Source organism: Chenopodium album, chromosome 13 (assembly GCF_948465745.1).
Source record: "Chenopodium album chromosome 13, dcCheAlbu1.1, whole genome shotgun sequence".
In the NCBI taxonomy this organism is placed as follows: Eukaryota; Viridiplantae; Streptophyta; class Magnoliopsida; order Caryophyllales; family Amaranthaceae; genus Chenopodium; species Chenopodium album.
Genome location: NC_137846.1, coordinates 7,551,032 through 7,566,225, shown reverse-complemented (window position 1 = coordinate 7,566,225; position 15,194 = coordinate 7,551,032). Strand labels below are relative to the sequence as shown.

Here is a 15,194-nt window from a genome sequence, read left to right as displayed (position 1 = left end):
AACTTTTGATTATTTTTTAATAATCCGAACTTTAACATGAATTTGCTTCTAATAGTCATAGGTGACTAGTAACTTGTTGAATAGGTAAATTTTTTTTAAAAAGTTTAATTTATACGTGTCATAATAATTGATCAAAAATAAGTTTAATTTAATTTTTATTTATATTATTGGTTTAATTATTTATTTAATTAACTTAAAAATGTTTTTTTTTTAAAAAAAAAAAAAAAACCACCCATCCAACCGCTGCCGCCCTTAGTCCAACTTGACCACAACCACCAACAATTGGCACCTAGCTGGCCCATTCCCCCCATCCCGCCAGCTTAGTTCCTCCCTCCACCGCCGGCAGAGCCCACCCTATCCCCCTCCCCTTTCTATTTGGTTTTTAGGTTCGTTGTTTTGGGTTTTCTATGTTGTTATGGGTAGGGTACGGTTTATGGTTTTGGGGGACAGCGAATAGGGGAGGAGGTCGTTTCGGAGAAGGAGGGGCGTTTATGCGATGAATCGGGGAAAGGGGAGGAAGGTGGCACGTCGCGATGGGGGAATTTGGGGAAGGAGAACCAGCGGCTGCCAAGATTGTTCGTGGGAAGGGAAAAGCGGTGAGGTGGGCTTTGCCGGCAAGTGAGGGAGGAAATGAGTCGGCGGGGGAGGGGAGAAATACGAAGGCGGGATTCGCCGGCCGGGGAGTGTCCAGCTAGGTGCTGGCAGCCATGGTAGGGGTCAAGCGTTGGGCAGCGGTGGCTAGGCTACGTTGGTGGAGGTTTTGTTTTAAGTTTTTTTTACTTTTTAGTTAATTATTTCAATTAAATTTTTAATTTTTTTTCAAAATTTTTTTGTCCAATCATGTTCTGACACGTGTCAGATGACTTATTATAACAAGTTTTGTAACCGATTGGGACCGTTAGAAGCAAATTCAGGTTAAAGTTCGGATTATTAAAAAAAAAATCAAAAGTTGGGATTATTTTGAGCGGATCAAGCAATGTTGGGATTATTCTTGTCAATTTTTCCTAAAATTATTATGTAAGGGAGCTTAAAATTTCTAAACATATTAATGTTTTTCTCATTATGATAAAAAAAGTAACAAAGACAACATTTTACAAACTCATACAACTCAAGCCATGAATAAAATTAACAATTAATTACATGTAAAAATTTTGAACGACTCAAGTCAAATTTTAAGTTTAGTTAACTTGAGAACTATGATCCTAAAAGGCTTGTGCTTGGATGTAACTTATCTAATATGAGATAAGCAAATCAATTTCAGTTAAGTTTGAGCTTAAATCAGCTTGTTATCGATCACTCCTCACATCAAAAATTAATTTTGGCACATCTATTGTGAGAGAACAATTTTCAATGCTTTTCTCATATAGAGGTGTGCCAAAATAAATTTTAATGTGTCTAAGGGCCTGTTTTCTTCAGATTATTTTCAGTTCAGTTCCAATAAGTTCAGTTCATTTCTTAGGGTCTATTCATTTCTGCTTAATTTCAGTTCAATTCATTTCAGTTCGGTTTAGCTCCAATCAGTTTAGTTCAGTTTAGCTCCTAATTTCATTCTCTCATAAAATATTCATTTCAGCTCTATTCAGTTCAGTTCAGTTCAATTCAGCTCCAATCAGTTCAGTTCAGTTCATCTCAGTTCAGTAAATGTGAACAGGCCCTAATTTCCTTCCCTCATACAATATTCAGTTCAGTTCAGCTCTAATAAGTTCAGTTCAGTTCAGTCAATCAGAACATGCCCTAACATTTTCTTCTCATTTTGTGTGATTCCACTAATACTAGAGTAACATATACAAAGTATAAAAATACATTTTATCTCCATGCTTATTGATCCAACTTATCCTACTTGAATTTGCCCGACATTTAAGCTGTGACTAATCTTTTTGATTGATTTGTAATTTTGCATTAATAAGTTAGGGCCTGTTCACTTTAGCTTAATTTCAGTTCAGTTCAGTTCAGCTCCAATCAGTTCAGTTCAACTCTAATTAGTTCAGTTTAGTTCAGCTCCAATCAGTTCAATTCAGTTCAGCTCCAATCAGTTCAATTCAGTTCAGCTTCAATCAGTTCAGTTCCAATTAGTTCAGTTTAGTTCAGCTCTTAATTTCCTTCTCCCATAAAATATTCATTTCAACTCAGTTCAGTTTAGTTCAATTCAGTTCAGCTCCAATCAGTTCAGTTCAGTTCAACTCAGCTCAGTAAATGTGAACAGATTTTTAATTAACAATTGATTTAAATAAGACCATATTTGCTAATATTAGTGTAACTTTGGTGGATAATAATGTAAATGTTAGACAACGTATAAAGTTCAGGTTTATCCAAAAATAATGGAATTGAGCTCAATTTCAAAATGAAAAATATTTATTAATTATTCATATAAAATTCATCACCAAAGTAATTTTTTTAATCCCAAATTAAACACAATATGAACAATATGTTTTCCATCTCTAGTGTCGCTCTATTAATGCCTAGTTATTTAAAATCGATTGTTATGATCGAAACTGATGTTTGGTTAGTTGTGGACTAAAATGCTATACATAGGAATGAAGTAATCTCTTGCCAACAAGATTCTTAATCATGATTACGAACTTGAGCAATCATAAAGTAGAGACAAATCACATTATCTTTTCTCTATATAATAATAGGCATACGTGTTCACTAAAAATAAAACTAGTACTATGTGTTACTCTTTATACTTTGAAAGTTGAATCTATAAACGACAAAATTATCCTAACATCTAAATTATGCAATTAGTAGGATCTAGGAAGACAATTAGACAATGAAGTGATACCAAAGAAAAAGCCTTGAGTGTGAAGCTCCCACTACAATCTATCAATGTAAAGGAGGTAGTTGCCAAGTCTTATAAGCAAGTTGTGCTTTACCATGATCCGATTGAAAGACGATGGAGATCTAGCAGGCAAAAAGCAAATTGGCATTGTGCTTCATATATATACCTCCTATAGAGCTTGGGGCCAGCATCGTGCCGACGTTAAAGGTGTAGAACATATTCCGGTTGATTAGCTAGATTGATACTCCGTGTAAAACTATAAGCTTTCGCACTTTTTTTTACTTACATTCATTCATTCATGCATGTCGGTTCAAAATGACTCACTCTTCCGCTCTACCTTATTTTGTACAACTACGGTGAAAGGGAAGAGTCTATTTTTTCTTTTGAGATGGTGTAACGTCTTTGAAAAAGTTATTACATAGCATTTATTTAATGAAACAAACTAGTTTAGACTTAAAATAAGCAATTAATCGTTGTGCACAAATCTATCAACTTTCCTTGTGCTTAAAAACTTACTTCGATGATATTGAAGTATGACTAAAACCTAATACCCGAGTCTTTAATAATAGGCCTAACATTTTATGTGGTTGAAGTGTAATTTGATATGCATGGTAAGTGTAAAATTCCAAATAGGAGTAATAAGTTAGTCATTGAGCCCAAATACAGAAAGTCTCACCATTATACTGAATTCCTAATGAGACATTTTTCACCTATTAGGCTAATAACTTCTCTTCGATTGTTGTTATATATATATTCATTTATCAAAATTAGATATTACGATTAATAAATTGGCCACAATAAAGTTGACAAGCTATGTACGTAGCTATGAGCCTATGATATATACAATTGGTCAATTGACAATGTGCATGCAGGTATAAATGAGGTATAGCCACCAATTAGCCATTGCACCTCTCATTATTACTTTCATCACCGTAATTATTCCTTATTGTAGTAATCTAATCTTTCTATATGGAGAAGATTTGCTTTGTATTTAAGGCTAAACATGAAACCATAATTAGAAGAACCGCTAATGGTGATAGCGGTTCTATACAATAAAACCGCTATCATCATTAGCGGTTCTATACAATAAAATCGCTATCATCGCTAGCGGTTCTTCACTAAACTAGAATTAAAAAAAAAAACGAAACTACCACCAATCCTACGTGGACAATACGGTGTGAATTAATTTTAAAACCGACACAAATATGGAATTATTTTATCTTAAAGCAATTTTAAGGGAAATCGTTCTTTCAAAATAGCTAGCCTACATAAGTAAGGTTATTAATGGTATTATGTGTAATGTTAAATAGTGAGGTTTTAAGTGGTCAAATATCACCTAGATTAAAATATAGTTAAATTTCAAGTGGTCAAAAATTCAAAATATAACTAATATGTGGTGGAGGATTTCATATCTTGGTCAAAACCATCATGTACTATTTGGCAAAGCAAAGGGCATATAAAGGGAGTTGTGTACTCATATTTAATTAGTTAGATTTAAAAAAAATAAAAATAAATTAATGTCAGTGATTAATAACAGAGAATATACACAAAACAACTCAATTAGTAAGTCCGATTTGAAAATGGATGTATTTGAGCGAGATTATTGCCTTTATTAGGTCAAAATATTTTACTCAACTCCATGTTAAGCATTGCTTTAGGCTTGTTAAATTCAAGTCCTTTTTCAACCTACTTTTGAGTTTTCAGTTCAGTTCAATTCAATTAAACTCAATTCAGTAAATCAGAACAAGTCCTTAGATGTGTCAAAAATTAACCCAACTAACCCGATTCAATATGACTCGAAAAAATTTGATTTATATTTTGACTTGTATAGACATAATAATTCAACTTAAAATAAATTTAAATATTTAATTTCACTCCGACTTAATTTCCCGAATTGACACCTCTATTTCCGCCCATGACTACTTGTACGAGTACTAGACCACAAAAAGTAACATTGGCGGGGGAGCGCCAAAAAGATGAATAGTAATCCGTAGTACATTTAAAAGGTTGGTCAAGTTCCAAGCCAAACAGGTTCGGAAAAATGAACGATGTTGTTGTTGTCCCCTATAGGCCTACACACCACCTAGGTGAAAAAGCACAAGTTAACAATATTGTTAGATGGGACCCACTTTTATACACAAATAATGCCGGCATATTAAGTTAGTTAACGTGCTAAAAGTATGCCGGCGGTAGTTTATGTTCGCCGGCAAATTAGGACCCACTACTCTACACTGCCTTTTAATCTCACTATACGTTTATACACTATTACTTTCTTTGTTCCATTTTACTTTTATATATGTCGATACATAATTATATTTTGAATAATTATATTTTGAATTATGATTATATTAATATTAAATTTATATTATGAAAATGTAAATTTAACAAAATTTCAATCATAAAAAATAGTCAAATAAAAACATGTAACTAGCAACCAATCTCAAACTGTTGCTAGTAGAAATTATGCATTAGTAACTGGCAAAATTATTAATAAATTGCCAATCTAAATGGACTACATATCACACACCAAAATTTTTTGATGATTAAACTAAAAGAATAATACAATATATGTTTAATTTTTTTTTTTTGAAACCATATGTTTACTTATTTAATTGATTGTTAAGAATAATTAAATATGAAAGATGATTAAATACTATACATGGTAAGAGAGGGAGTGATAAAATTAGACCAAAATCCAAAGAAAAAGGAAGATGTTGTCAATAATTGGTACTTTACATCCTTATCAATTTGTTACTCTTACTACATTTTAACAGTGACATCTGCTACTTAATGTTGATGAGTATATGAAATTGGAGAAGCATACACGTTACATTACTAACAATACATCTTTATTTATTTATTTATTTCTTTTTTTTTTTTTGGACATTTTGAATTCTTCTCCTAGCATCCTGTCAAAAGACAGCTTGACTTTTGAAGTTTTTTCATCTTGGGTTGACATTGTCACATTTTTGCGAGTGGCATTGTAATGTATTATTATATTTTAAAATAGTCTAAACTAATTAATACAACTATACAAGTATATTGCCAAAACATCTTGATTTAATATTTTCAAAATTACGTGATTCTACAAACCTTTGTAGGTCAGATTTTAACAAATCTTATACTTCTGTAGAATATTCCGTACATATTTTCAAATATTTTAAAGCAAAATTGTGACAACAAAGATTTAGCTAGCACAATTTGATATATTGTGACATTTAGATTCGGGGTTAAAAAAATGTAGTGTTTTTGTCCTCGTAGATTTGATAATTGTTATGATTATATTACTACATCCGACACCTAAAAAAGGTATAAAACTTCAAAGATTTATAGTCTTTAAGATAATTTTACTTATTTTTAATGAATATTGTTTTTAAGAGAGAGCTTACCATCATTGGTAACTCTTTTATCATGTCTTATGACTCTTATTAGAGTTTAACATCAAATTTAGTAAATAGTAAATATCAACACTTAGTGGGATACAACAAAATGAAATCTAAAAAACAAACATAACATAAAATATTAAAATAATTATAAATATAAAATAAAATAAAAAGGAAAAAAGAATGGTGGCACGTTATAATAAGTGAGAGTGTATCAAAACAAAAAAGAAATACTTGGTACAAGTTTTACAACTGTTTGGGATTGAAGTGAGAATCTTGGTCTGCCTTCAATAGTTCAATTAAATCTAGCAAAATGAAGCAAATTCAAAAGATATATCCCTTTCCAAAATAGGTAGGTTTATCAGAAATAAATTAACTTTAAACATTTCTTTTCTAGTCACAATCTTGTCCATAAGTTGTAAGACATAATAGTACTTGTCGTAACATTGCAATTAAAATGGAACTCTTCGTTGTTTAACCCTACCACTCAAAGCAGAAACCACATGTACATCTGAATTTCGACTAGTTGTATTTAAGTAATCCAATTTAGATCCGTCAGATATTGTAAATACTCGTTTTAGACCCTTATTCCGTGAATTGTTTAAATGCAACATGTCAACATGTCTATAATACACTCGGGTGTATCAAAAAAAAGAAAGGACGGAATAAAACCATCTTATACACGTAAGAAAAAATGTGTGCAAAGCAACAAAATCATGTTAATGTTAAAAAATCGAACAAGAAAATGAAGGTTAAAAATAAAGGATGGAATCATAGCAGCAAACTCTCCAAACTTGGATACAGGAATGATGACAGCAACAGGAGTCATCGCTGGCATTGACTATAAAGTTGACAGCTTCATGCAAAAAGATTATAATCAATTGGGTAATTGTCCACCTGAATACACTTTAGAAAACCATAGACCTGTACTTGGTAGAATTTAATAAACTAATCTAACACCCTAAAGAACCTACAAGAATTTACCCAGGATCCAGGAATTAGATCTGAATGATCTTTCAATTATAAAAATATACAGAAACAGAACATCAGATCAGGAGCTCAGGTTCAGTAGACTTACTTTCACTGATCTGAATTCACTTGATCATTAAGTCTCGTCGCTGAGCAAAGTCAAAAATTAGTTCATATGATTAGCACGTATTAATGAAAAGAAGTGGAATCATGATTATATGCTAATTTTTAAGATTCATAGAAAACAATCCCCATTCAGTCCATGAAATCATTACAGCAGCTTCAGTAGTTATAATTTTACGCAGACTTGTATGAATGGTGGCAGATTAAAGAGAAAACCAATATATTTAATTAATGTTACTTTACTTTTTTTTATAATATGGAGTCAATTAAATCTATAATGATTCAAACATGTCAGCACTCCTTAGATCATTATCAAATGCATTCTCGAGAAAGGCGGAAGGAAAGAATGCTGCTCCATAAAGCCCCTTACATGATAAAACAAGATAAGATTATTGAGAGAAATCATTGCTTAAGTAGTTTATTCAAGCTTTGCAAAATAATCAATCATGAATCTTGGCACAGAATAATCTGCAAGGCGCTTTTCAATACAGCCCATGTGTCTAAGTCATTTCTTGAACTAATATTCATACCCCCTTATTCATACCCCCTCTCTCTATTGATATTGGTGAGCCCCTAAATAACTTTCAGGTATAATACATAGATCAAGAGTTGATAGGTCACCTTTTAAGGTATGCATTGGAATGTCCCATCCTCCTAACAATGCTTCAAAGTGCCAAGTGACCTGTTACATTTTATCATCTCAATATAAATATAGTCATCAACCAGAAAAAGAGGTACATAGATAAATAAAACAAGCATCACGACCCAGCATGTTAAAGATGAGATAATCGCTTTCATTAACCACCTTTATCTTGAAGTAGCAGATAAATCTTAGCAGTTAGCACTCTTCAGCAGGAGATAAAATAATCAAAAAAGAGGGAGGGAGGGTGGGGGGGGGGGGGGGGGGGGGGGATTATGATCTTAAAAATCTCACATAATTGCAAAAGAAAATGGACCCTCAAACAAAGTACTGATATTATGAGGTTTGGAAGAAACGACAGACTGTCAAGAACAGTATATTAAGATATTCTTTATCCAAATGTGTAAATATTTGGAGGTATGGGGAGCAATAGAGCTCAAGTGTCTGAAACAGACAAGGGTTTCAATTCTGACATTGACATAAGAACTACAATAACAAAGCCGTGTCCTCATAATGCAAAAATCTTCTATGCAATCTCATGATCACCCAATCAATCCCAACAAAGAGTCCACCATAGATAAGAAATCAATTCACTGAACAGCTTTGGCGTTTTCCAGATCTAAGACAGTGATGACATATACCTAGAAACTACAGTCCTGTACAACCTGCAAACTGCAGTCTTTGTTACAAAGGAACAGTATGGAAATGTATTTCAATATTCAGCAATTAATTAAGCTCAATACATCCAGTCGCCAACTTGCCATACCAAAAGTCACTACCATATATTTTTCATGCCCAACAGAATACAGAAATTATAGAATTTCAAATGCCTACACAATTTACACCTGTGAAAGGCCTCTAGGATTGCATATGAGAATATTATTGGGTAAGAGTTTAAGAAACTCACCTCACTCTAGATAGTCCTAAATTTGAGATGAATGAGATCCACGAGTATGTCCTACTAACCAAGAGAATGCTACTCTAACCTACCCAAAATGACCTTAAATTGACCTTAAATGAGAAGTCAAAAGTTAAATTCATTAAACTTTGATCAGTAATATATACACACTTTGTTGATCTAGCATGTACAGTTGTACAATTTACTTGTTGGATTTTTTTTTAGAAATTGTTATTAGATATATAATATTGAACTTTTAACAATTACATTACTTTTAGTTATTGCTATTTAAGGTATGTCCCTTCAGTATTGCAATTCTTCAGAATAACCATTCTGTATTCACTATTCAGGACAAATTACAGTTAGAACTTAATAGTGCTTTCATGTAAAATAATGCCTACAGCTATTAGACATAGAAACTTTAACTACATAATGTAAATATATGCATCACCCATCAAATGTTATGCCCTCCAATATCCTAAACTGTGTATGGCTGATTAGCTGTCAATAGCACAATTTAGATGACTAGATGCCATTGCAATAGACACCTAGTAGGCTAGTACTTAGAGAGTGCAACAACTTTTAATTGCATACCATTACTTCTTTCTTGAGGAGGAACAGAAAGAGGATATGTACTTATGTAACGAGCCCTAAAATTATTGCAGGCAATTCTATCACAGAAATCAAAGCGCCGGGCAACCCCCCCCCCCCCCCCCCCCCCCCCGGCAGCTCTCATAACTCCATACACAACAAGGTTGAGTCTAGCTAAAATACAATAACAAAGAGCGCATTTCCTTCCCTTATGAGAGACAAAACCAAGAAATTTTCAGGGGTGGCTTACATCATGATCATCCATTTCACCCATAGAGGGCAACAAAAAAAACTTCTTCCTTCGTCTTGAGTTAAAAGTATAACTGTGGAAATAAATTGAGTTAGATAACCAAATTGTACTAGCTACAGATAAATGACAACTCTGAAATCTTGCTCAGCCCAATTGAGTTAGATAACCTAACCAAAGCTGTACACCAATATCTTTAAACAATAAACACAGAGATTTTGTGTACAACAGAACAAACACATAATCCTAGGTTTTTTGGCAAGCGCCTTCACATATTAATCGCGCAGTATACATGCATATATCATAGATAAATGGAAAATTTCGGAAATCAAGCCAAAAGATTGACATGAATAAACTTTAAAAAGTAAAAGATCCCATGTTTTATAAAGCACCCAAGCCTGATATCAACATTAAGAATTGTCAAATTAGGTCACAAGTACAGAGCTTTCTGATAATGCTATTCCACCACTAGAGCACATACCTGTATTCAGTATTCGTGTAGCCCAGTGACACAGGAGCACGTAAGACAGCCTTAAAACCACATATTAATCTATAGCTTGTCATGGCGATGGAATATATTCTTTTGCCACCTGCATCCAACCGCAACTTAAAGTGAAATTGGGGATGGCTTTTGTTGAAAGTCCAAACCAAACACATACTCTACTCAAACTCACTTTGTTACAGTTTAGGGGAAAGAGGTAGCAGCCTAGCTCAGTCAGGGATACTTTATACATGTAGCAACAGCCAGCATATTACTCCATAATATGTTAAACCAACTACATTAGCAACAATCCATTAAAAGCAAAAAAAAACAATAATGGAAAGAAGACCAGGGCGTCATTAGTTCATATATTTATATGATTGTATATAATTCAATTCACACAAAGAGAAAATTGTTGGGAATACCTGCTATAAACTGCATTTCACTCTACATAAATTCACCTCCAAGTTCCACAAAAGCTTCTCAATTATCAACAGAAACCAAGCTTTTAAGAATGCCAAAAGCTGAATCAAACAATGAATCCAAAGAAACAGGGCCTCAGAGACAACAAAATTTGAACTCTAATCAAGTTAGCCAATCTTCTCTAAGGGTTAAGTTTCATAAAATGCAGTATATTAGATTATTAGTAGCAAACAAGTCTCACTTGCAGAGGAAAAAACTTAATTCATTGATCTGAACGGATACAAAGTATACCATAGTACCATACACTATTACAACACTTAAGGTGGATTACAGAACTAGACCTGCTTAGGATATATTTTTTACAATCAAGCATTGGATGAATAAATTCATTGACAAATTGTAAATAAACTGAAAACTTCATTGCAGAGCCATATTAGGAGATTAGTGCTGCTTTATGTCAATGCTGGAAAGCACAACTTCCAGTAGTAACATAAAGCATTTCTATATCTTCTGGATGAAGAACAAAGAACATATATAAGTCAGCCTTCTTCTGACTCGCGTATAGCTTCCATGTTATCTTCTTTGTAGACACCGAGGGGGGATCCATGTACAGAAAGAAGCATCTCCCCATGTTTAGGCAATCTACGGGTTTTAGGTGTCATCCCCACAGACAATCTCTGGCTTTCAGCCCCAGGAGTTTGAAGACCATCTGGTATCCCAAGCATCATGTTATTAAGTGACTCTTGAGTCAAGTATGTCCCCATCTGCAGATCATCAACACCCACAAGGCTTTTCATAGCCTTGCCCGAAAACTGAAATCCACCAAAAGACTGCCTTGCATCAGAACAGGCAGGATAAGCCATACCCATGTGTTGGAAAAGGGAGGCATGAATATCTCTACCACTAGGGTTATACATGGACAAATTAACATCATCATCTTTCCATCTTAGATCAAAATGCTCATCCTCATCATTTCTAACTACTGAAACATTAGGAAGATTCTCCCTAAAAAACTCCAGGGCAGGTTTTTGCAATTGTTCCTCATTGAAATATGAACGAATCAATCGCAGCTCGGTAAGGAGATGTTCAACTTCCATTTCAGAAACAGCCTTGATTGCACCAATCTGGCGTTCGAGTTCTCGGTGTGTGGACGAACCCCCATTCATCTCCTGTTTAGGTTGCCTATCATCAACCGCAATCACATTATGTCATTATCATTGGATGGTAAACAGGTCCGTCCCAGAGCCGGGGCAGCCGCCCTCGGCCTAGGAAGTAAAGATCCATTTTCATAGTTCCTTCTTAACATTAAAGGGTTATAAACTAAGCTTGCAACATATTTGCAACTACATTTGACTCAATTATCAACTTAGGCTCCAAAAATCACATAAAATTCATCTTGCTTAAGAATATCAACCGAAATTGCACGTACGAAATACTAGCTACAAAATCGTTCATTGTAATCTTTCAAAACTGCAGTAATTACAACAAATTGTTCAATAATCCACCAAAGAAGAACCCTAAATTGATTACGCAGACAATTAAATTAACGATAAGTGATACTAAACCCTAGATTGAGAAATTGAAATTCGATGATTGATAAAAACATATTACCTCAGAATCTGCTTCTTCGATGAAGAAGAAAAAGCCGCTTCAATGGAGAATTTAGAGTGCGCGCTTCAATTGGAGTAAAGTGAGAGAGGGGATGACTGAGTGAGGGGTACAGAGTAGAAGTGAAAAACTTCAAGGGGGAAGAAAAAGATGAAGATTTTTTTTATTTTTTAATTTTTATTTTTTTTCACGGGAGATTTATCGATATTTGAAATTTAAGTATGCTTCGTAATTTATCGCTTTGACTTGGACGACTTTCTATAACCCCTTTTTTTTTTTTTTTTTTTTTTTTTTTTTTTTTGACGAGTTATAACCCCTTTATATAATAAGGGATTAAGGATAACATAATACTTCGTATCATAAATAGTCATAGTCCTCATAGAGATTATTACAGAAATATAATTTTGTCAGAAAATTAGAATATATATACTATGTATTTCGTATGTAGCAAAACTGGAGTATTATTATTACGTAGTACGAGTATTTTAAGTTGTAATAATTGTTGGAAGTTCTTGATATAAAATAAGAGAGTTGGGGAAAAACAAGAGAGAGGGAAAAAAAACAAGGGAAATTCCCATTGATACACTCCAGGTATTGACTTTTCCCAGTGGTACCACATTTTTTTTTGACTTCCTGCTGATACACCCAAGGTTTTGACTTTATAATTGACGTGATTAGTCTGTTAATCAGACGTTAATAACTTAGTAAATTTAGGTTAATAGGCTTAGTAAAAGATGAAATGACTAATATACCCCGTTTTTAATCCATTCCCTCCAAATTTCCCCCCTTAATTTGTCTGTTATTTCCCTCCAACTTCTCAAACCCTATTCCCTCCCTATAAAATGCCACTTTCCCTCTTCTATTCTCCATTAAAGTTCTCCTCCATTGCTGCAAACTTATCTCATCTCCTTTTTTTTTTTTCTCTTCTCTTCTAACATGGCTGGTTCTGCAGGTAGTGGTTCATCTTCTGGCAGCAGATTTGGAGGTCCATGTGGGTCAGACGAATTCAATGCAATTGCAATCCACCAAGACATGCTGATATTAGGGTTTCTGACTCAATTTCGAATCCAAGGAGGACATATTACAAGTGCAGGAATTGTGGGTTGTTCATGTGGGTTTCTAAAGATCAAATTATAGGAAACCTTGATGAATCATCCAATTTGAGATTATTAAGAGAGGAATTTATTGATTTCACAGACAGAGCATATGAGTTTGCAAGCTACGTTTATATGGTTGTTAGGATTGGTCTTGTTATGTATCTAATTTTACTGTTTGTGGCTCTGAAATCCTAAAACTGTGTATTTAGTTGCCATTGCCATGTACATCAGAGAGTAAGAGGACTAGAAAGGTTGTAGTTTCTTGGTTTATGAATGGAAATTGATAAATAAAAGGCATTGAGATCATTGACTGTGTATTTTTAATGTGTATTTTTAATGTGTTTAATGCTCTTTGATAAGTTACCATTGAATCACCCATTGAGATCAACTAAAACAGACAAATTGACCAAAATGTGGGACCACTTGAAATAGACAAAATGGCATCAGTTGCCAACATTCATTATTATATCCAAGTTATTTGGGAACATTGCAAAAATCCAACTTTCAATAGTAAAGTTGTCTACTAAATTACCAAATAACAACAAAAAAAATCATCCAAAATGACCAAAAAACAGAGTTAACTACAAACTTTGACTTTCTATCAAATTAGCAAAATGCATATGCTACTATACTGCAGAACAGAACACTTAGGAGCTTGGAGAATTTGAGTTTCATTGAGACATAGGCACTGGTTGGCTAGGCAACTGTGAAGCTGTCAGTACTGTTGCTTGCTCAGCTGAGGGTCTGCCCTTCTTTCCCTTTGCTTGTTTAGATGAAGCTGCAGGTTGAGTTGCTGCAGACTGAGATCCAACTGCTTCAGATTTCTTTGCTGCCTTAGTTGCCTTTGCTGCATTACTTTGGTCTTTGACCCTAGGATTCTTGATGACAACCGGCTCATTTGACTTCAGTTCTTTCCCAGTTAAGCCTCCCTTACAAGTTGTCTTATTATGGCCAAAGCAACCACATTTGCTACATTTGACTGTTTTTGACCTTTTTTCAGGTTGCTCTTCACCTTCTTCCCTCTTTCTATTCCTACTTGGTCTTCCAATTCCCCTCTTCATCTTAGGAGGCATGATGATTGTACCTGACTCATCTGCAGGCCATTGCTGTGTGTCAGGAATTGGGTTAATGCACACACTATAAGCTTGCTTGTAAGTCTTCACAGAATACCAGGAACTGACAAAGTCATGTGGGTCAAGCTTTGCATCAATGTAGGCCCTAATGGCATGCCTACATGGCACACCTGTCAGTTGTCATGCCCCACAGGAACAAATCTTCTTGTTTAAGCTTAGAGGAAATTGTGATCTTCCCTCATGAATTTCATATTCTCCTGGGCTGGACTTGAAAGCTCTGCATTTTGATCTAGCTTTACCTATCTCTTTCACTAGCTTCACAATTTTAGGAGTAATGTCTTCATCTTTCCAAGATCTTGCATTCTCCATCCTTGTTGCAATTCTCACCATACAAACCCTTCTTATTCCTGCATACATTATCTTAATTAACATATAACCACATAAATTAGAAATGACAATGATAACAGAGCAAGTGGATAGTTAATACCTTCTAGCAAAGTCAAAATAGGCCTACACCTATTCACCCCAAGTGTAGAGTTGAAGCTCTCTACAAAATTAGATGTATTGGAGTCATTGCAAACATTAGGCTCAAATGCATGCTTACTCCATTTTGACTGCTCTCCCAAGTCTGCAAACCAGGTCATGACATCATCACCTCCTACTTTCTGCAACTTCTCCATAGTTTTCCTGAATGTGAAAGCTGAGCTTGCATTGCAAGCTCTCCAAAATAGAACATACATCATTGGCCCAGGAAAAACTTTCTTGAAATTTCTACTGAGATGCCTACAGCAAAACCTCCTGTCAGCTTTTGGCCAGATTTGTTCTAATGCAACTTCAACTCCCTAATACAATGATTGCACCATAAGCATGTGAATATTTACA

The 15,194-nt window shown here is 34.3% G+C and overlaps 1 protein-coding gene and 1 long non-coding RNA gene across 3 annotated transcripts; both read right to left on the bottom strand.

Annotated features, from left to right (window-relative positions):
• Positions 1 to 6,833: 6,833 nt before the first annotated feature.
• Positions 6,834 to 10,633, bottom strand: LOC145576168 (uncharacterized). Of its 2 annotated transcripts, none has more exons than XR_014098336.1 (4): positions 10,537 to 10,633; positions 10,112 to 10,220; positions 7,876 to 7,936; positions 6,834 to 7,280 (listed from the first exon to the last, which is right to left on the bottom strand). It is a non-coding gene; the product is annotated as an uncharacterized LOC145576168 (long non-coding RNA). The 2 variants fall into 2 exon arrangements; XR_014098337.1 differs by lacking the exon at positions 6,834 to 7,280 and adding an exon at positions 7,359 to 7,619.
• Positions 10,634 to 10,775: 142 nt separating this feature from the next.
• Positions 10,776 to 12,321, bottom strand: LOC145576167 (uncharacterized). Its single transcript, XM_081633949.1, has 2 exons — positions 12,146 to 12,321; positions 10,776 to 11,716 (listed from the first exon to the last, which is right to left on the bottom strand). Exon 2 carries the CDS (start codon positions 11,698 to 11,700, stop codon positions 11,074 to 11,076), a length of 627 nt encoding a protein of 208 aa, XP_081490075.1. The 5' UTR covers positions 11,701 to 11,716; positions 12,146 to 12,321; the 3' UTR covers positions 10,776 to 11,073.
• Positions 12,322 to 15,194: the final 2,873 nt, after the last annotated feature.